This window comes from Haemaphysalis longicornis, unplaced genomic scaffold, assembly GCF_048455015.1.
Source record: "Haemaphysalis longicornis isolate Haplotype H1 unplaced genomic scaffold, Haemaphysalis longicornis Haplotype H1 scaffold_1, whole genome shotgun sequence".
NCBI classification, from domain to species: Eukaryota; Metazoa; Arthropoda; class Arachnida; order Ixodida; family Ixodidae; genus Haemaphysalis; species Haemaphysalis longicornis.
Window position 1 is genome coordinate 318,035,983 of NW_027526203.1, and position 20,938 is coordinate 318,056,920.

Consider the following 20,938-nt stretch of genomic DNA (forward strand, 5'->3'; position numbering starts at 1 on the left):
TAGTCCTGTAATTGATTGATTGTGGGGTTTAACGCCCCGACGCAACGCAGGCGATGAGGCGCGCAGTAGTGGAGGGCTCTGGATTAATTTTGACCACCTGGGGATCTTTAACGTGCGCCGAAATCTCGTACACATGGGCGTTTTTGCTTTTCGCCTCCATCAGAAAAGCGGCCGCCGCGGCTGGGAATCGAACCCGCGTCCTCGTGCTCGAAATAGTCCTGTACCTTCTGCTTGAACAACGAGATGGTATGTACTTCTCCCCACTGTCTAAAGGGTTGGAGCAGCTGAGGCCGCAATCTTTCACATTTGCGACAAAGTGCCAGACTAGTGCGAGTGCACCAATCTTTTCAGAAATTGTGGGTAAAGGATTGCGCCGTTGCTTTCCTCGTTGTGCCCGCTTTCACTTGCGCTCGGTACGATGTCGGCAATGTAGTCTTCCAAGACTACAAACTCTCCCATGGTCATGACACCATCATCCACACTCGCAAACTCGCCAAACATTGATCTGGCAACTGTGTGCGAAAATCCTGGCAGTTCACTCCACACTTCGGCAACACAAACGGTGGCTTCGTTGGACTCATGAATAGAGAGTTTTAGCAGCCCGTCTGTTCCGTCGTTTACGTAGTAGTTATTGTGTTGACCGGGACCCGACTGCGCCTGCGCGGGCGGAAGGGCGAGGAGGTGCACCCCACCGCGACGAATGCACGGGCATGGCGAGGGCCGGCTTGCAGAACTAATCCCCCCTACCACGACGAATGCCTTAAGTGCCCAGATGGGTCCCGGTCAATACGGTGACTACGTACAACACGGAACATACGGAGCGCTAAAACTATTTTCACTCATCACCAGCACGCACAAGCCAGCAGATTTGACGCAATTTCGGGTTTATTTAGTAACATCTACCAAGAACCTACTTTCGACAAGGTGTTCTCGGGAACCTAGTGCCTGATGGGGACGTCTGATTCCTCACCAAGTTCGACTCTATTTACAATTGCCAGCTTCACGGCGAAAGGTAAATTTGGCTGCTTCGCACCAACTACGACCACTAAATAAGCCTTTATTTAGTGACACTAGCACTAGCCACCACAGCTATACTTCAGAAAAAGCCCAGAAAGTGCGAACAACGCACACACAATGAAAAAAAAAAAAAAAAAAGCATAGCGGGTGGGCCGTGGTAATTTTTTGCAATGGGGGGCGTCGACAGCTCGCCCTGCACGCGATGGCCCAGTCACAATAGGGATAGTGAGGGGAGGGAGGGGAAAGAGCCACCCACTGCCCATGCGCGGCGGGGTAAACCTCTTTTAGACTTGTGCCGGCAGAATTTTTCCTCTGCCCCTAAGGGGGGGGGGGCACTTCTGCAGCATTTGACGTTCAATATATCGGTTGTCGTTGATATTTCTGTTCAATGTAACCGTAGCTTTTGTTATATGTTCTTATTGTAAATGTACCATGTCCAGAAATAGATAGATATAAAGGGCAATTCGATGTAAACGGGTTCAATATAATTAAGTTCGACTGTATTTGATTCGTATTTGGATATTCGAGTATTTGCACACCCCTAGATAAAACATCTAGTCGTAGTGATGGCGTTCACCAGTGCCAGAACCACACAGCTCCCAAAAACATGGCCTGCCTAATGTTGCCCCAATGTTCACACAGCTCGCTGCACATTGCCAACATTTCAAGTTTTAGAGGTGAGCAGAACCAGCACTTGGTTCAATTTTGAGGTATACGTGGGACTCCTTGACAAAAAAGTTACGGCCCAACTACAATCTCCGCAGCCTTTCCTCCTTTACACAAAAGCACACAAGGTTACAGCCGGCTGTACAGAAGTCCACACCAGAACAAGCAAGCTATGGCTTCTCGAAATTGCCGTTTACTCGTGCGTCCTCTTGAAGTAAGAACAAGCCACTTGCACCATTTTATGGGCATCTCTCACAGTTTCATTCTTCTGAATAGCCAGATGTAGCAAGCAACATCCTATACTGAACAACCCAATAAAAAAAAAGGGCACTCTGTATATCTTTCCAAGAACTACACACAGGATATACTGAACTCCAGTCACACACAACCACTGCCCAACTGTACAGGCTGCTGTAGACTGCAGCACCGCAATCATGAACATGCACGTGCCTGTAAGGCCCTAGCAATCGTGTTCCTTGTTCACTGCATTGCAGAATTGTCGTTCTCAGGGTCTGCAAATGTGCATTTTTTAAAATGCAGCTAAAATAAACATGTTTATTGCACCAAACAAGCAATAGACCATGATAGCACGTGACGTTCATCCCAGTGCCCATGCTGACCGTCATTCCAACAAATTTTATCAAAGGGTTCTGAATTATTATCACTTGCGGTTCTCTGAATTTAAATACTGGGGTGTTTATATTTTCATTCTTTTCAAAACACGACTGCTGCCGACCGGAATCAGACCTGCAAGCCATTTTTAGCTGCAGGATGCCTTCACCACGGTTTATTCAGCCAACTTGTTTTGTTCAGAGACTTCTTTTTGTATACTCTGCCTTTTCATGAAGTTTGCAGGTAGACAGTTTAGCCAGTAGGCCCAGCTGTTTGCAGTGCAGCCTGCTGGGGTGTTTTTTCATGGATAGAGCAGTGACACTTATAGGGGACACTCACCTGTTCAGCACTTGATCTTTCTTGTCCTTGATGTCATTGCCAGCATAGTGGTCGGAACTCACTAACTTGTCAGCAAGAGCGGCCAGAGCAGCTATCTTTTCCTCCTGCAATGCATCAAGTTCCGCATGGCTGTCTTGCAAGCAAGCACACACAAACAAGTCACAAAAATACAGTGGCAGCTACTGTAGCCTGTCCATTTTCTCAATCAAATCGCCCTTGGGAAAATGTTGCTGCATGGCACAAAATACCAAGTCATCCTAATCAAGATGTGCATCCATATTTATTTTGAGAAACTCCTTGAAACAAAAGGAAAAATAAAAACATACAAAATGTGGTCCCATCATTCCAACATGTGAATTGACTAGCCTCAAACTTCTTGTTAGCATTGTTACTGTGAAGAGGTCAATACCTACTGCTCAGCATGACAAGCATTATCAACTAAGCTTTCATTGTGACCTAAAATTGAGAAAAACTTCATTGTCAGCTTGGCTGCCTACAAATGCTAAGTGATAAAAAAATGGGGCCGGCTAGTGCTAAACCTTTGACAAACAAGGAACAAGCTTGTCATGCAAGTAAATTTACAACAGTTCTGGCAGCAGGCACTTGGTCTTGCCTGTGCACTGATGGCCTTGTCGAAGTCTTCATGCTTCTTGATCAGGGCCTCCACATTGTCGCCACCCATGTCGTCGGAGCCCAGGAAGGCCTCTCGGCTGGCCATCCAGTTTTCGGCCTGCTCACAGTCACGGTAGAAGAGCTGCAGGTCCAGGCACTGGTCCACCTTGACCCGCCGGGCAATCCAAGCCCTGCCAGAGACAACACGGTACATGCCATTGGTCTCCACTCCACTCAACGCCTGCCCTGTCACTGGGCCGCAGTGGACCCAAGATGGCAGTGGAAAAAAAATAAAGGCACTGGTAGGTGCACGCTTGCCAATCTCTGCTCTTATGGCAAGTGCCTAGAGATGACAGCCATTGGAAATGTTGATGGGCAGCCATCAAGATCCCCAGAAGTGTTGCTGATGATGTAGCAGGCTGCAACAGCTATGCACTGCAAGAAGGGACTGACAACTGAAATTTTGACAGTGTATGCTCCTCTTGAAGTGACCTGTATGCCTAAGTGAAAGCGCATCCCGTAGACAACTTACAGTGGAGCGGTTTTGCCCGGCAACCTCATGGAACAGAACTGCTGCAAGAGCCAAGCTAGGGGCTTTTGGATTCCACCCGTAACTCTACCCCCCTCCCCTCCCCCTTTGTTCTGAATAAAGTTTACTACTACTACTGCTTCCCAGCCACCAAGAGGAATGCTGGCAACCATGACACCAAACCACAATGCAACTTGCCACTATTTGTACATGAGAATAAAACACTGTTTAAAAACAAAAACTGATAAACGGGATTTAACCCGCCACGTCTTTAGCCCTTCTGTGACATGAATTTCAATTTTCTACCAATAGAAGGCTCCACCAGTCCATGCAGAAAGCAAGGTCTAACTTGCAGAGATGAAGGCTAGCCTCGGACTCATAAATAGCCAGGTAAATGCTGTTGCCTACATTTATGTTGAAATACACCATGAAATGTGATCCTGTGAAATTTGAGCTCTACGAGTGTGCCGTTTGTGAAAACTGTGAAACTCATTATAGGGAGGTAGTTAACCCTGAATACCCTGAACGTCCACGAATGTTTTGATCGCAAAACTTTTTTTTGATCGCAAAACGTTTGAAATGAAGTCAAGAATAAAAATATTTACAAATATTTGCATTCGTTTGCTTTTGGTGTGCTTTACTAAAATTTGAACTGTGTAATAAGTAAATGGATCACGACACAGTGACAAGTTGAGACATGCTGCCACCATCAAATTTTTACAATATTTGGTGCCAAGTTCAAATTATTTTGTTATCTACTAGTCTCACAGAATTATTCACAAGTTCTTGCTTACAGCGGGCAAAGCTCGAGAAGTTTTGGTTGTAACTTGATAGTCCACGGACCACTTCTGATCGTTAAGAGCAACTCGAGCAGGGAGTAAGTGCAGATTCTAGCGAGCCTAATGCTATGCAAATTCCAGCTTCTACTGTCGAAGTCCAACCCCCCCTCCCCCTCCCCCCACTAAAAAAATGGCGCATGCTTTTTGGGTCACCTGCAGCTAACCAAAAAAAAAAAAAAAGATAGCAGTGGCCTAGGACCAAGGGACAATGCTGGGAGTTGTGCTTGCGCTGTTTTTGCCACCAAAAAAAAAAAAAATTGTTCCCAGTCTACAATATTTAAAATTATGTTGGTCACGAAGTAATTAATCAGCAACACTCAGCAGATACAGATGAGAAATTTGGCGATAAGCTATTGAATCAGGGCACAGTGCACATCATGCACTTATTAAGCCTGCACCTTGCGTTGCCACAGACACCGAGGAAAAAGTTCGGCCAGTCTGCACAAGCAACCCACTTTTCTAGTTCCTTGCGGGCTTCGGTCATCTTGTCCAGCTTCTGCTGAATCTCGACGCTCGCATAGTGGCCATTCTGAAGCAGCTGTTGTCCAAACATCTCGAAGGCCTGGAAGGTTCCGGCACGAGCGTCGATTTCGGTGCGGTGTTCCTGCAGGGAAAGGGGCAACAGGGCAACCATTAGATCTATCGGCAGGCTGAATGCTTCCACAACTACCCAGGGTGGTACAGGCACAGATAGTGCAAGAGCACAATTCGCCTGAAGTACCTTACTGGGAACTGACAACAACAGAAGGCGCAAATTTGCTTATAATATTACAGCAAGGGCACAGGTCACAGCACCTAGCAAGTTTCTAGAAATAGTAATAAATATTCCTAGGCAATGCAATTATATCTCTTTAAAAAACTACTTTTTTGCCTGGTTTTCAAAATATTCTCAAAGGGTGTAACCTGCTTTATAGTACACAGGAGGACAACCATATCAATAAAGAATTGAGACAAGCATATCATTGTTCTGATAGAAAAGGACTAGTTAACAATTTGCTTGGCCTGTGAGAGAAACTTTAGAGAAATTAACTAAAAATTTTAAAAGGCATATTAAAAGTAACAAATTTCTCGCCATCATTCATTATCACCGAATGCTTTTAGTAGTGACAAAAATTTTAAAAGCAGAAGTCAATGCAACTTTCTACAGTGCTTTGACATTAAATTACCTAGAAAACAATGACAAAACACTAATACAGTTATACTAACCACTCTAACTCTATAGAACAAGATTATAGCAGAATCTTCACAACAGTTGCATACAGTAAAGCACAAGACAAAATGCACCTTCTAAAGAAATTATGCTTGCTGTGAACATTTGCTCTGTGTGCCATTCACTATGCTGAACAATGAGTTTCAAGGGTGTTGAAACGCTGACTTTTCTGCATTTTCCCCAGTGCTCTGCTTGAAGTTTTCAATAAGGTAGCAACCAAGCTTAATGTGGGAAAAAGAAAATCTTTAGTAATGAAATGCAAGTGGTGCAGTGCATTTAAGTAATGGCCCAAGAAAAAATATCCTCAAAACTGCTTGCATGTTTGCAACAAAGGCAGTTTTTTTTCCGTACAGCCTTAGTGCTTGTGTCAATACGCAACTTCATACAGAATCATCCCTCATTAAGTGGTACAGACACCGTTGCAACTTGCGTAACTGGAGCAAGGTTCTATGAAACAAATACTAGGGTGCAAAAAAAAAAAAAATTGCCAAGGTACCTCTTTTCTGTCCCAATCGCTATTTTTACAAGAAGTTTTGCCCAAACAGGTACTACAGTAGAATCTCGATGATACGAATCTCGCGGGACCGCGAAAAATATTCGTATCATCCGAAATTCGTATGAACCAACACAGACCAAAAAATTGAGCGCTGAAAAAAGTTTTCGTTTATTTCTTTTCTTACTTTCGCGTGAACAAATCCGTGATTTTTTCTGCTTTTTTTAAACCCCCACGTCACAAAGCAGTCCTTTATGGAGCGCGTAACGCTTCGCCTAGATTCGCGCTTGTCTCCTCACTCCCGGTGTCCAAGCTCGCTACACGCCGCAACAGTCAAGCGTGAACCGCGTGGTGCGTTTTTGCACGCGATTCGCAGGCCTCGGCTTTGCGCGCGCTGTACTTTCACGGCCGCATTGACGATTTCGCGCCCGCGGTATCTCCTGCCTGTCAGAAAAAGACGCTGACGACTTGCGAAACGCTCGAGACAACCCGCGGTGGCTCCGCCCGAGATGTTTAGGCTTAGCACTCCGGCAGATATTTTATAGGCGCTTTCACTACCGGCGCGGATGGTGTTTTATAGTACCGTTTTCGCCAACGTTATCAGCTCCTTTACTGCACAAGAAACTTCGTGTCTGCCTTGAGCGGCATTTTAAAGAGCGGCTAGAAGCAGTCGCTCAAGCGGCCGTGCCACTTCGCGGCCGAAGCCGCCGCCATGTTGCCGCCGCCGGCAGCGGCGTGCGCAGCGTGCGAGAGGTTTCGCGGCGCGCATGGGGCGTGCGGGGCGCGTTTTTGCGAGCAGAAAACAACAGCCCGACCGTTTCCGGAGAAAAAAGAGTGACAAATGGAGAGAGAGAGAGCCGCCACTTGCTTGTTCGGCAGTCGGGCGCCTCGCTGGCTCGTTCGTATCATCCGCCGGGCCGCGCAGGTCCGTTCGTAACAGCCGAAATTTTTCCCATTGCAAACAATGCAATTTTGCCGGGACTTTTCAGAAATTCGTATCATCCCGAAATTCGTATCACCCAGAATCGTATCATCGAGATTCTACTGTATTACAAAAAACATGAGCACTGTTAATAAAAAGCGATTTAGCCTGCAGCTTTGAAATTCCCTCTATCTCGAAGAAAAATTGTCTGCCTCAGTGACACCCGTCACATTAACCCATAAAGAAGAAGAAAAACATGACCAGGCTCATTAGTGAGAATTACTAAAAACTGGCACAAGATTTGGGAATTTACTCATACCATAAGTAGGTGGGAACCTCATTGGTAACACGACTTGTGCACTGATCCAGTTACAAGTGCCAGCCAGGACGCCTTGCTTCTGCTTTGCAGCTTCCGATTTTTGTTCTGGTAGATTAAAAGCAATCGCAACTAGGAGCTGTGGAATGTGTCGCCAGTAAGCAGAGTGAATCAACAATAATATGGCCAAAACTTAAGTGCTCTACACACTCGGGTCATATTTGGCAGTTACCGCAATAACAAATTCTTGCTCTGACAGCCTTTTTTTACGGGCACCTGCGCTATGGTATAGCACTTGGACTTCAGAAGGTGCATTTAAAGGGAAGCCAACTGCAGCAGAGTTTCACGGCTGTTTAATCAGCACGAAGGCAGTGCCAGTTGGAACAACTCTGGTCATGCTGTGCAGACTTGGGGTGGCTGTGTGCGCTGCAAAGGGCATGTGGTGCAGATGTGCTACAAACAACACAAAGCCACACAACAAACATGCTACTACGTGGTTAAAATGTTAACTCACGATAGAAGCAGCGGAAAAATAGATTATATATATATGCCCTACAGGGGTCCCACAACTACAAAATATAAAACTGAAACAGTGCTACTGGACAATACACGGCCCCTCCAAAAAAACTAGTGCTAAAGAAAAAGAGAAGAAAAAGAAAACGTGCAAAGTGATGTGTATCTGACCAGGTAACTTTATTCCCAGTGCTGTGCGAGTAATTCAGCCCCCTAATTATCCAATCAGGCCACATAAGGCATTGAAAAGCAAACTATAGGTACAGTTGAGCCCACTTATGCAACATGTGACAGTCCAGTGAAATATGAAACATCAAATTCATAGCGCAACTCAAGACGTGAACGGAAGCCAATTCAGATGGTTCAGTGTCAGTACCCTGGTTTCTTTAGGCCTTTACCATCACTCAAGCAACGGGAAGTTCATACAGGGCGATGCCTTGACGGTGGATTACAGGCACACAGTACCTGACCGTGAGGCCCCTGCATTTCCCAGGCTATTATATGGCGAGGCCCACAATATACGGAATGGCCTGCCATGCATGCATCTCCAGCATCTTAAAGAGAGAGTTCCCCATGTGCATTTGCTAAATATATTTTGCAAAGCATCATTTGTTTCCCCACCCCTCCCCCTACTTTCCCTCCATTGACACATGCCAATATCTGCACACCCACGCTATATTCTCAAAGAACAAACGGCCTACCATTGCCTGTGCACTCAACATCCATGCCCCTTAGCTACTGTAACACAGCCCAGTTTCACCTGCTTTTTTACACTGCACTAAATCAACTCAGTTTGGTGTCCTGTTTTCCTTCTTCTGTACAATCCACACAACACTAGGCCTCACTGCATACCAGGACTCAAGAATGGCCAGAGGTTCATTATATTCAGGACAGTCTCAAGTGCGCTCAACTGTAATCACCTAATCAGGCAGTCAGCCAAACTAGTATTCTAAGGCAGACCTACTCAAAAACAACATGTGCACCGAAGCAACGAAAGAATGATGTGCACTCAGTTCCCAGCCATACAGAGTAACCGCCCAGAGCTATTCCACGCGAACATTACGATAGTAACACCTTGAGCTGAAACATGAGCCTGCTACTGCAGCCCTACATGTTTTGGTTCACTGCACCTCCAATGAGAGAAAGATAAGCAAAATGAACAGAAAATGCGACCATGCTTCTCTCCAAAGCAAGATCGACAAGGTGTGAAAACCTCTCCACAGACACCACTCAGCAGCCGGCGATGCATTCCCCACTGGGTTTTCCCCAGCAGGTCTCCAGTGGTGCCTGCCAGCGTTCATGCAGCACACTCACGACCGTGAGCTCAGCACAGTGGTGGCAGGACGCAGATGGAGCCGAGGGTGGTCAGTAAAGCACACGACGGCCGCACACAGAGTAATGAAGGGAAGCCGATGAATGTATTAGGAGTAACAGAACAGAAAACAAACTCCGGGTAATAAAAGCCACAGCAAATGGAGAAATTTAGCGCAGCCTCTTAATAAGAGTGAAGCAAGGCTGTTCCTGCACGTAGCACGACATCGAACCGAAGTGTGGGGTAAGTAAGCACATTGAGAGGCACTCCTTGTGGAAAAATGTCACCCTCGGATGTGAAATGCCGGAGAGAGCAGTTGATGTACCTGAGGAATGCCATACCGGGCGTCTATTTCAGAGCGGTACGTCTGTCGTGAAAGAGAGAACGACGTGACGAAAAAAATGTGGAATGGGGGGGACAACGAGGAACAGTGGGAATGGGGAAAAGTTTGAGGTGACACATGAAACAACAGAACCATTCAATACCTCTTAAGAGTTCTGCAAATAAGAGCAACACAGACGGAGCACGACAGCTTCACACAGGAACACAACGCAATAAAAGCCCTACAGCCACAGCTATGGTTTAACATACAAGCTGGCACTACAAAGGCTTCGAGGATTCACACAATGCATTAAAGTCATTAAACCATTACAGTATTTCAACCCCCCCACGAAGCCTTATATGGCAAGGGATGTAACAAACAATAATAAACCTCAAATCTCAGAGTTAGAATGCAATTGCATCATTACTTTTTGAGCCAAGGCACCTGTGGTCAGACCAGGCACCTTGGCACAAAAGCTTTTGGCAAAGCCTCGAGGAGTTGCGTTACACAATGTAATTGCAACCTACGATGCAGAACTGTCATTCATTCACAGCCTTTGCCTCCACAAGAAAAACTTGCTAGAGATATGCGTAGTAATCACAAAAAACTGCATTTGTGCTCACATGAAAACACCAAAATTCTTTTGCAAAGAAAAAAAAAAGAGACTGAATTGAGAATATTGGTACAAATGACTTAAATTAAAATGTTTACATGGTGTGCTGCAACAGCCTAATGGCAAAGACAACAACCACAACAAAAAAACACCAATTAAGTATTGATTCAATTTACATGCATTCACTATGTGAAATGACCATGCAGTGTCCATTCCTATGGCATATCTATAACATGGCACATTGTGCAGAAATGAAGGTGAAACTCACCAGATGTCTTTCCAAAAGGGCTTCAGCACCAGTCACATCATTTGCCAACTCATCAGAGGACACTAGAGCCATCATGCTGTTAATCCATGATGTCAGGTCTCTGCAAATGATAGAGAATGTACTTCACACAACGATCTGCAGATTACCGTGACCAGTTTAGAGGCATAGACAGTTAATGAACTTTAAAACTCACTCCTCTCAATTTTAGAAAACCGCCACCTTCATAAAATGGGTACTTCCCAAGTAACTGCACTACATTTTTAATTATGGCTGAATATATCGAATCTTAAAGCTACTCCAATAACATGTTGCATCAGTAAGGAATGAAGAGTTTGCATTCAAGATGCAAGTTTCATTTTTGCATTTCTTTGCCCAGTTCGATTTGTCCACCTCCCACCAACAAGTCTCTTATGCAATGGAGGGTGGGCTGGGGTTCTATTGCGAAACCACCCTGCCAATGCCGCTATTAGTGGGCAGCTCATATTCAGTGCCTGCAAGGGGTCCGCTCGGCAAGCAGCAGCCACTGCACCTGTAGTCGGCAAGGAACCGCTGGAGGTCGTAGGAGTCGAGCAGCTTCTCCTTGCGTGCCTTGGCCTTGGCAGTCAGCCTGGTCCACTCCTGTATGATCTCCTGCTTCTTGGTGATCATGGCTTCCGTCGACTCTGGGTGCGTGTTCACCAGGCGCCCTGCCGTGTCGTCCAGTTGGCGGATCTGCACGGTGGGGGGGGGGGGGGGGGGGGGGGGCAACATGGCGATGCATCACATGTAGTCTAGAGGACTTAAGGGTAACCACTGATCCAGAGTAAGCTGCACATGGGCCCTGATTAGGATTGTGCAAACGTTCGAAATGTCTGAATGTCGGAACAAGTAGTACAATATTTGACTTGGGTTTGAATCATGCAGCAGCTGTATTTGAACTTGCCAAATACTTCCACGTATTTTGAAGGTAAACTACCTTTCTTGCACGTTTGAAGGATGAAAGGGAAAGTGCCTCTGGCGCACCTTTTCCATTTGGCTTTGGGCCAACCGCACCTATACTGACAACCCAGTAGCCCCCAAGTGGACCTGCCAACATCTTCTAAATACGAAATCCCATGCACGGCTTCATAGACCCACTTTTTCACACCGAATGATGGGCTGTATGTATTCACTGTAGCCTGGTAATAATTTTTTTCGCCTTGTATTCAGGACATCGAGAAAATAATTTATTTCTAAAACTTCAAGCAGTACGTGGGAATCTCAATGATAAGAACACGGCTGATACATATTTCAGGATCCTACAAATTTGAAAAAATTCCCAGCCGAAGTGCACTGTGCCCAGTGAATTAATTTTGCTGTTACAAATGCATTTGTGAACCACGATGGATGATACGAAGCAGCGAGTGCTTCTAGAGCAATAACATGGTCCCAGAAAATGTCTCAGAATTAGTCTAATCGATGCATTTTAAGGTAGGTCACCACCTTCGAAAAAAATATTTACAAGTGTAGCCCAAACTTTACAATTATATTTTTGGCTTCTAAAGCGTATGCAGTTAGAAACTTTAAAATGGTAAAATTGCTAGAAATGTCTAACAAAAAATTGATATAAATCAAAATGCAGGAAAATATGCATGTGCGCGAACAGTCGTAACGACAAAACGGTAAGTGCGATTCAAACACGACTTGGCAGGAACGTAATGAGGACAATAACCTGTGCATCCAACCTCCACGATTATCGCATGTTCAAGCTAAGTTGCGTAATCATAAAAAGACAGAAAAAATTGATATTCGGCAAGCTTGGGTTTCACACAACTGGCCACAATATAAAAAGTTACCAATATTTTTCCGTCATTCTGCTTGAATGACGGGTTTTATATGTAAAGCAACAGCCCGCAAATTTTCATACGAAAACATTTACTGCAAGCAAAGTTATCACTGTTCGCGTAACTGTAGGATGCAAAAAAACAAGTTCTGAGAAAAATGGCTTCAAAGGTTCAGACAAATTGTACATGTAATCAACAACAGTCAATGCGCCTAAAATCCGCCAGGCTCATAGCTTGTGCCCTCCTCGGAACCGGCACAATCTCCTTCTGATCAAGCTGAAGCGCACATTTTTTGTTACGTACCCGTTTTACGTGTTACAGTTGGCTCACGTGCGGCCTTCGTCGTGCGGTGACAGTCAGTGGTCAGGCACACCATCCTCTTACTATAACTGTCTCCTTCCAAGGCTAGAACTAAATTCGCGAGCTCAAAATGGCATACGAAAAAGCACAGACAACCAGACGCAAACGCAATGCAACACAAATGCGCGCAGTGTGAACAGGAGTGCCACCCACTGCACTCTAGTGGAAATTTAGAAATAAATCCAATGTGTAATGTCCCGCAAAATGCGTCCAAAAGCTTTAGAATGTACCTAAACAAATTACCATTACGTAACATATATACCAGAGACATTTATGATGATATGGCAGATGCTATGGAATTGAAACCTTCAGTTCCGGTTTCGGATGCATCTAGGAGGAGTTAGAAATGATAACCTTTGAACCGATTAAGATAACAGCACAATTTTTTTTGCTAAATATTCTTCAATAGACAGGGATGTTGAAAACGCTAAATTTAAAAAAAGCCCCCCCCCCCCCCTTTTTTTTTTCAAAAAATGCGTTTTTGAAGGTGGTGACCTACCTTAAAACAAACACTACAACAATTCTACAATCATGCCGAATATTGTTTCATTCCCATAGGTAATTTTTCATCACAGTTTTAAAATAGACGCGACTGTGAAAACAAAATGGCTGTGAAAACAAGCTGTAACGCGAATTTTCAAAAACATATTACAGTATGTACAGCCGCTATAAAACAATAGCAACAAGTTTCACTGCACTAACTCAGACGTATGCTAGATTTTAAGACAACTTCAAAATGATCACATCTGGTTACAACTATGACAGCATCCAGATAGTTTTGGCCACATTTCACTAAGATGGCATAGCACTTGTTGCCACTTTTTCATACAATGAGGGTGATGAGTAACTTCAAATAATTAACAGTTCTTATTTTCGATTAAAAAAAATGTAATCAGAATTGTTTACGAAACACCTTGGTCCGTTTGCTTGGTGCTATGTTTCTCCTGCCACTTGCATCAGTTCATTAGCCCTTGCCTGATAACTTTTTGACAGAGCTAATCGCAACCTTTGAGCAATGAGGGCAAGCTTGTGATGAAGAAAACATGGCAGCACCACATGTAAGACAGTAATAGTTGCTTTCAGTAAGTATGGGTACGGCATATGAAAAGCCATGCGTAGCCGGTATTGCAGAAGAAACAAACAAACAAACAAAAATCTAAAGACTTGCCTTGCATAGAGTGTTTATCGTGTGGCTAACATGAAAAGTGAAGATATCAATGTGCATTTTCTAAGCCTTTAAAGCTGAAGAGTAAGACAGTTCTATTCATTTTGAAAGCGAAAATCCTTTTCGCACAAGCCCAGCTTTTATACCCAATCCAAACAGGACCTCCATGAATTCTCGCCCTTGCCGAGCAAGTTGGAATATGTGTAGGCTCCCCTACAGCCAGGCACCCCACCACTCGTTGGGCGAAGCATGGAAAATGAGCAGTACCCTGTCGCCCAGCGCAGTAAGGTCCCGCTCCAGGCCCTCGTGCTTGCGCTGCAGGGTCTGGACGCTGCGCAGGTCGTTGCCGCAGTCGTCGGCCAGCAGGGCATCGTCCTTCTCCTGGATCCAGTCCTTGGTCTCGTCCACGTCGCGGTGGAAGCGCTGCACCTCATGCGCCGAGCCCAGCTGCTGGGCACGCTCCTGCGTCACCTCGTGCAGGTGCTGCCACTTCTGGTTCAGGTCCTGCAGTTGCCCACCAACGAGAAGTCAAGAGGGGGTCAGGTCACTTGAAGAAAACGCTGCACTCAGTACAGCAAGCAAGAGGGCTAAACTGGTCCCCGCAGTTTCACTGGGACAGCTGCACAAAAGATACTGTGCGGCTTCCAGTGAAGTTCCAAAAGCAGCTGTAACTCTCATTCAATTACGTGTATCAAATTATACCACGCTGTGTCACTAAGTCAACCCTATTACTGTGTAGACTTTAATTTCACTAATCAGCAAATGCAACTACAAACACCAGTTTATAAAGATAAATGACAAGACAACACAGCCCTTCACAGCTGCATGCTAGCTGAGAGAACAAATTAGTGCATTTCGTTTGCCAAGTCGAAGCAATAAACATAAAAGATATTATACCAATTAACTCAAAAGCGCAATCAATGGCAGTTTGAAAACAATTTTTATTTATTATGCTGCATCTATTTGGTCAGAATCCCAACTACAACAGCACCTTGATTATACTGTACTGTTTAAGCACAATACATCTCTGCTACGTTTTTGCAAGCTAAAAGCAAAACATGCAAAACATCTGAGTTTTCGGTGGAAAAAAAAAAGTGAACACGGCAGTTCCCAGTCACATGTATTGCGTGTGTGTGTGCCCCAGAAACAGCTTGCCTTCCCTACAATGCTTACCCTAGCTTAAATACCATTGCAGAAGGCCTTCGAAGACCTGAGGGGATCGCGGCCATCATGTGAGCCTTTTTACTGCCAACTTCCTGCAAGCACTCTCAGTCAAAGTGTCCAAATGATTCAACCTCACGAGAAAAGTTCCCTTGAGAGAAATCAGTTCCTGCACTGCAAACCCAGCACCACCAGTGGACAGGGACAGCAAGGAGTACTGGGAAGGCTCTCTCAACCTGGGCACACGCTCCACCCAGTCTCGTAGGAGCACCTGCCCATCCTGCTTGGACCGAGCCCCAACCGCCGATAAGGGTGGTGCCAGGCAGCACCAGCAACCTTGCTCTTTGCAGTGCTGTTCAATGCCTTTGCTGATTAACATTTGGGCTACCACCAGCCCATATGTGGTGTTTTGGATTGCAAGCGCAATAAAGGCTGCTGCCGAAGTTAACCCTATCATTTATAGCCTCTTTGCCTCAGTGAGCAACGTATGCATTGAGCAAGGTGTCAATCCCGAAGACCACACTGACATACTTAAATGACGACGCCTGTAATGACGAGCTTCTACAGCACACTGCTCTTCTCCTTTGACAGTCCCGACATAGCGCTACCGCGAAGGAGAATGGCCGCAAAGCCGGCGTGCGTACCTCGATCTGCGTCTGAATCTTGACCGCAGCCTCGGTCTGGCCCAGGGTCATGAGCTTGTTGGCAATGTTGTTCATCTCGCCCAGCCGCACCTCGTTGCCCTTCAGGTCGGCCATGAAGTCGTCAAACTTCTTCTGGAGAACCTCCACCTGCTCCAGGTCCTCGCCCACTTCCTGGACCTGGGCCACTTGTTCCTGCATGCAGGGGTGGGGAGGGACCGACAGCGTCAGCACCCAAGAGACAGCATGCCACGCTCGACAAAAGGGGAACACCACCCGCCTTGTCCTTGATCCACTGGGCCAGCTCGGCGGCCTCGCGCACCAGCTGGTAGGCGCGCAGGGACTCGGCCAGCTTGTCGCAGCGGCCTCGGCCCAGGGCCATCAGGTTGCCGTACTGGCCCTCAATCTGGGCCTGCCGGGCCCCAATGCTGTTGCCCTCGGCCAGGTGCTGCTGGCTGGCCGACAGGCCGGCCTCCACCTTCTTCACGTATGCCGCGGGCACAAAGCCCTGCCGGTCATTCACCTCCACCTTCCACCAGTCCTGCGGGAGGGGAAGGACACCTCTGCAGCACTGGCCACATGCCAGGGACTGGCCTACCGCTGGGAAATATCTAATAATGAGGCAAAGGCTGCACCAAGGCAGCACTTGTTTTTTTAGCTATCCTTATATCTGCAAAGCTTCAATCGGCCTTTCCACAGTGTTCCACAAGGTATAAAAAATAATGGAGTACCCAAAATGGCAGACCAAATGAGAGCACAAAAATAAGACCAATCTTAAACAATAAGAACTAATAACAAATAAGGGCCAGTTCCTAGACACAATTACTAAATGCCCAAATAGAGAGTTTTTAATTTCACAGCACTGCTGGTTTTCCAGCACATCTCTCATTGTATGCCGCTGGCTAGGTGCTGGACAAAGAATACACACAAGAAAAAAAAAGACCGAAAAAATTCACCAACCTTGTTGTTACTGTTCAGCAACGCCAGAATGTCATTCTTTTTCATGGACACCTCACGAGGGCTCTTCTCCGTGTAATCATACAAGGCCATAACGAACTCCTTTCCTGCTTGGTCAACAATTGGGGCCTCTTGTTGCTGCAATAAGGTGGAATTCAATAAAAATACACTGCCTTTAATAAAACTCAACACAGCTAGCACAACAAGGTGTAATGTGCAAATACACACTGCTGAAACATGCAAAGTTCCCATTAGAAGATCACAATAAGAGTACGTACCCGGCACAACTGAGCTTGCTCTTTCAAGGCTTCCACAGAGTTTCCAAATGCTTCGAGATCAGCCATCAATGCTTCGTGTTTCTTGAGGAGGGCCTAACAAGCAAGCACAAACAGAAACAAAAATCTTTAATTGCTTTTTACTAGGGGTGTGCGAATATCAATTTTTTAATTTCGAAGCGAATTCGAATAATAAAAACAAAGTTCGAATCGAATAGAATATTTTTCGAATATTTTTCGAATACGAATACTTATTTCTTTTTTGTAAAATTAATGTTTTCACCATCTAGAGACACAAAAACTGCAACTTTATTGCACAACAAATTACACAAAGTAAAATTAGGAATTACACAATACCATTGCACTCAACAGGTTAAGGTCTGCACTCACTTCAATGTTAACATGGAGAAAGGTTAACTGCTCGACATGTTCGGGGAGCAGTGACAACCTCCTGCTCGTCACCACTTTACCAGATACCGAAAACAGCCGCTCACTTGAGACACAGTAGCTGGCATGCCCGAGCCCGTGCACATTGCCGCGCGCTGATACAGTAAAATCTTGATGATACTAATCTCGCGGGACTGCGAAAAATATTCGTATCATCCGAAATTCGTATGAACCAATGCAGACCAAAAGATTTAGCGCTGAAAAAAAGTTTTCGTTTATTTCTTTTCCTACTTTCGCGTGAAGAAATTCGTGATTTTTTCTGTTTTTTTAACCCCCGTGTCGCAAAGCAGTCCTTTCTGGAGCACGTAAAGCTTCGCGCTCGTCTCCTCACTCGCTGTGCCCAAGCTCGCTACACGCCGCAACACAGCCAAGCGTGAACCGCATGGTGCGTTTTTGCATGCAATTCGCTCGCCTCGGCTCTGCGAGCGCTGTATTTTCACGCCCACATCGACGATTTAGCCCCCGCGGTAGCGCCTACCTCGGTCAGAAAATGACGCACGACGCGCGCGGCAGAATGGAGGAGCCTACTTGCGATGAGATCGAGCATCGATGGATCGAGACAGCCGGCTTGGCTCCGCCGGAGATGGTTAGGCTTAGCACCCCGGCAAATATTTTATGGGCGCTTTCACTAGCGGCGCGGATGATGTTTTATAGTACCGTTTTCGCATGCATTATCAGCTCCTTTACCGCACAAGCAACTTCGTGTCTCCCTTGAGCCGCATTTTAAAGAGCGGTTAGAAGCGGTCGCTCGAGCGCCCGCGCCACTTCGGGCTGGAGCCGACGCCATGTTGACGCCGCCACGGCCTCTGCGATCGGCTGCCGGCGGCGCGCCGTTCAAAGGCGCGCCGCCGGCAGCCGATCGCGGAGGCCGTGACGCCGCCAGCCGCGCCGCGCGCAGCGTGGGGTGGTTTCGCGGCGGTGTCAGCGCGTTGGGCGTGCGCAGAGAGTTTTCGCGAGCAGAAAACAACATCCCGGCCGTTTCTGGAGAAAGAGTGACAAACAGGAGGCGAGAGCCGTCACTTGCTCGTTCGGCAGTCGGGTGCCTCGCCGGCTCGTTTGTATCTTCCGCCGGGCCGCGCAGGTGCGTTCGTAACAGCCGAAATTTTTTCCATTGCAAACGATGCAATTTCGCCGGGACTTTCCGGAAATTCGTATCATCCCGAAATTCGCACCCCCAGAATCGTATTATCGAGAGTCCACTGTAAATAAACACCGATACAGACACGCTCTGATTTTTTGTTTTGTTTTGTTTTGGGTGGTTCGAATATTTCGAACAATAAAAGTGTCGTTCGAATCGAATCGAATACCAAAAAATTCGAATCAAATATTCGAAGTTTCGAATATTCGCACACCCCTACTTTTTACAAAATCCATGTGCAGTGAAAAAAAGATGCCTGTAGAGGATGGGCAATGTTTTACCAATGTTTTACCAAAACGATTCAAAGCTGCCATTTCAATAGAAAAGCGCATCACGGCACTGTTCCGTAGTTTATTTCAAGACACATGAGTGAACATTTTACGATTTATAACAAAAAGTGCCTTGTTTCTACCCTGGGGTTTCTGTCCTTCAGTTCTCAAAATGCCATTATTATTAGAGCCCCAACTTAAGACTAGAACACCCAATAGGAATGCAACCTTGTTGAATCCATTAGGAAGGTAAAATTTATCTTATGCTGGTAATAATACAGTCAAACCTCGATGTAACGGAGTCGGTACAATTCGTAATTTACTTCATCATTGAAATTTCGCTACACTGAAATTCGCTGTTAAAATAAAGCGTTAACTGCGTGAAGCGGATCCTGCAAACGATGTGGTGCGCATACATGGCTGGCGCACTGCTTCTGCTTCTGTCAGAGCTTAAAGGGGCACTGACACAAAAATTTTGCATCTTGTTTTTTTTTTGTTGCAATAAGTAGCTAGTGACCTACTTATAACCTGTAGAAACCTCATTTGCTTCAGCGTGCGACGGTTGTTTAATTAGAGGCATTTTCAACGCGGCCAGTCGCAGTTTCGGTTTCAACGGGTGCCGCGAAACGATGGATTTTGTGTGAACAAAGCTGACCACGTGACCGCCGGAGGGATATCACAGAGCAGAGCTGCCGTAGCATTGTCGAATCCGCATCGCCGACAGTTTCTACGAATGCCCCCACGTACTGATCTCGTGATCCGCTTAATTAATTTGATTGATTGTAGGGTTTAACGTGCCGACGCAACGCAGGCGATGAGGCGCGCCGTAGTGGAGGGCTCCGGATTAATTTTGACCACCTGGGGATTTTTAACGTGCGCCGAAATCTCGTACACACGGGCATTTTTGCTTTTCGCCTCCATCAGAAAAGCGGCCGCCGCGGCCGGGAATCGAACCCGCGACCTCGTGCTCAGCAGCGCAACGCCTTAGCCACTGAGCCACTGCGGCGGGTGATCCGCTTAATTAAAAAGCGACCGTGGACGTGACGCAGGCGCTGCGAGTACAAATGCTACCGCGGCTAAAGAACGACGCGCGACGCTCGAGACAGTGGGTGGCGAGACGCGCGCTGGGAGCAGCCGGCCGGTCTGCCTACAGGTCCGCCTACAGATGTGTTCGGCTTAGCACTGCGGCGGATATTCGATTGCCGCTCTCGTAAGCGGTGCAGGTGACAATTTTTAATGCAACCCGCCATCGCATCACTAACTCCTTTCTCATACAAGCTGCCATGGTTGGGACTTGGCAGCGGTAACAAGCTAACCCTCGAGCTACCTGCGCCGGCCTGGGCCACTTCGCGGCCGTGGCCGCCGCCTGCACAGCGACCGTGCGGCTCGCTCAGTAAGCTTTTCGTGTCTCTGGCGCGTTTTCGCATCTAATGTAAATAAAAAGTAATAGTAGAAACAGAGTGCCTGGAATCGCTGTAGAACTTGGGTCGCAGCCAGCTGCGTGATGAGCCGACGAAATCACGGCGCCTCCGCCGCCAACGATCGGGTCGTTCGTTCTCGAGAGCAGAAGCTCCGCCCTCCGGCCTTCCGATTGGAGCGGCGAGCCGGCGAAAAACGCCGGCAGTGCGGAAGCGGCAAACTCAAACTCATGACGTGTTTGGATGTTGTTGATTTCCACAATATCCACGGGATGTCGATTGCGCGTGGTCCTCTGCTGGCTGCTCGTTTGCATTTCGCACACTTTAAAATTGATTTTACATATGTTCTAGGCTGTATTCGCCGCTGATATTTTGCAGATGATGTAAATATTTTCACACCAATCTATCTCCGAAGTTATCTTGCCTTCAAAATTTTGTGTCAGTACCCCTTTAATCGTCTACACGGGCATCAGCGTGAATTGCATGGAGCATTTTCTGCATGCAAGAATTCGCCGCACAAGTCACAGGCACACTGACACAGCCACGGAGACGCACAGTGTGGGTAGCTCCAGCGACCACTTCTAACCGCTCGCTGTAACGCAACATGAGGGGCAAACAAAGTTGTTCATGCAGAAAAAAAAACCTAATAATGTGGGCGAAAACTGCACTGTAAAATGTCATACGTGCCATTTGGGAAAGCGCCCATCAAATTTACCCCGCGG

The 20,938-nt window shown here is 46.5% G+C and overlaps 1 protein-coding gene across 3 annotated transcripts in view; it reads right to left on the reverse strand.

Moving 5' to 3' along the window:
- The window catches only part of Alpha-spec (alpha spectrin), a 74,319-nt gene that overhangs the window by 22,485 nt on the left and 30,896 nt on the right, over positions 1-20,938 (reverse strand). For 2 of the 3 annotated variants that reach the window (XM_077682296.1, XM_077682297.1), the window contains exons 21-30: positions 16,948-17,040; positions 16,673-16,807; positions 15,993-16,253; positions 15,716-15,907; positions 14,178-14,414; positions 11,113-11,294; positions 10,584-10,683; positions 5,070-5,218; positions 3,248-3,437; positions 2,635-2,738 (exon numbers count right to left, since the gene is read on the reverse strand). In XM_077682296.1, coding sequence (XP_077538422.1) covers positions 2,635-2,738; positions 3,248-3,437; positions 5,070-5,218; positions 10,584-10,683; positions 11,113-11,294; positions 14,178-14,414; positions 15,716-15,907; positions 15,993-16,253; positions 16,673-16,807; positions 16,948-17,040 — 1,643 coding nt within the window. Of the gene's footprint in view, positions 1-2,634; positions 2,739-3,247; positions 3,438-5,069; positions 5,219-9,705; positions 9,748-10,583; positions 10,684-11,112; positions 11,295-14,177; positions 14,415-15,715; positions 15,908-15,992; positions 16,254-16,672; positions 16,808-16,947; positions 17,041-20,938 lie in introns of all 3 variants that reach the window. The other variant, XM_077682295.1, reaches the window with a different exon arrangement.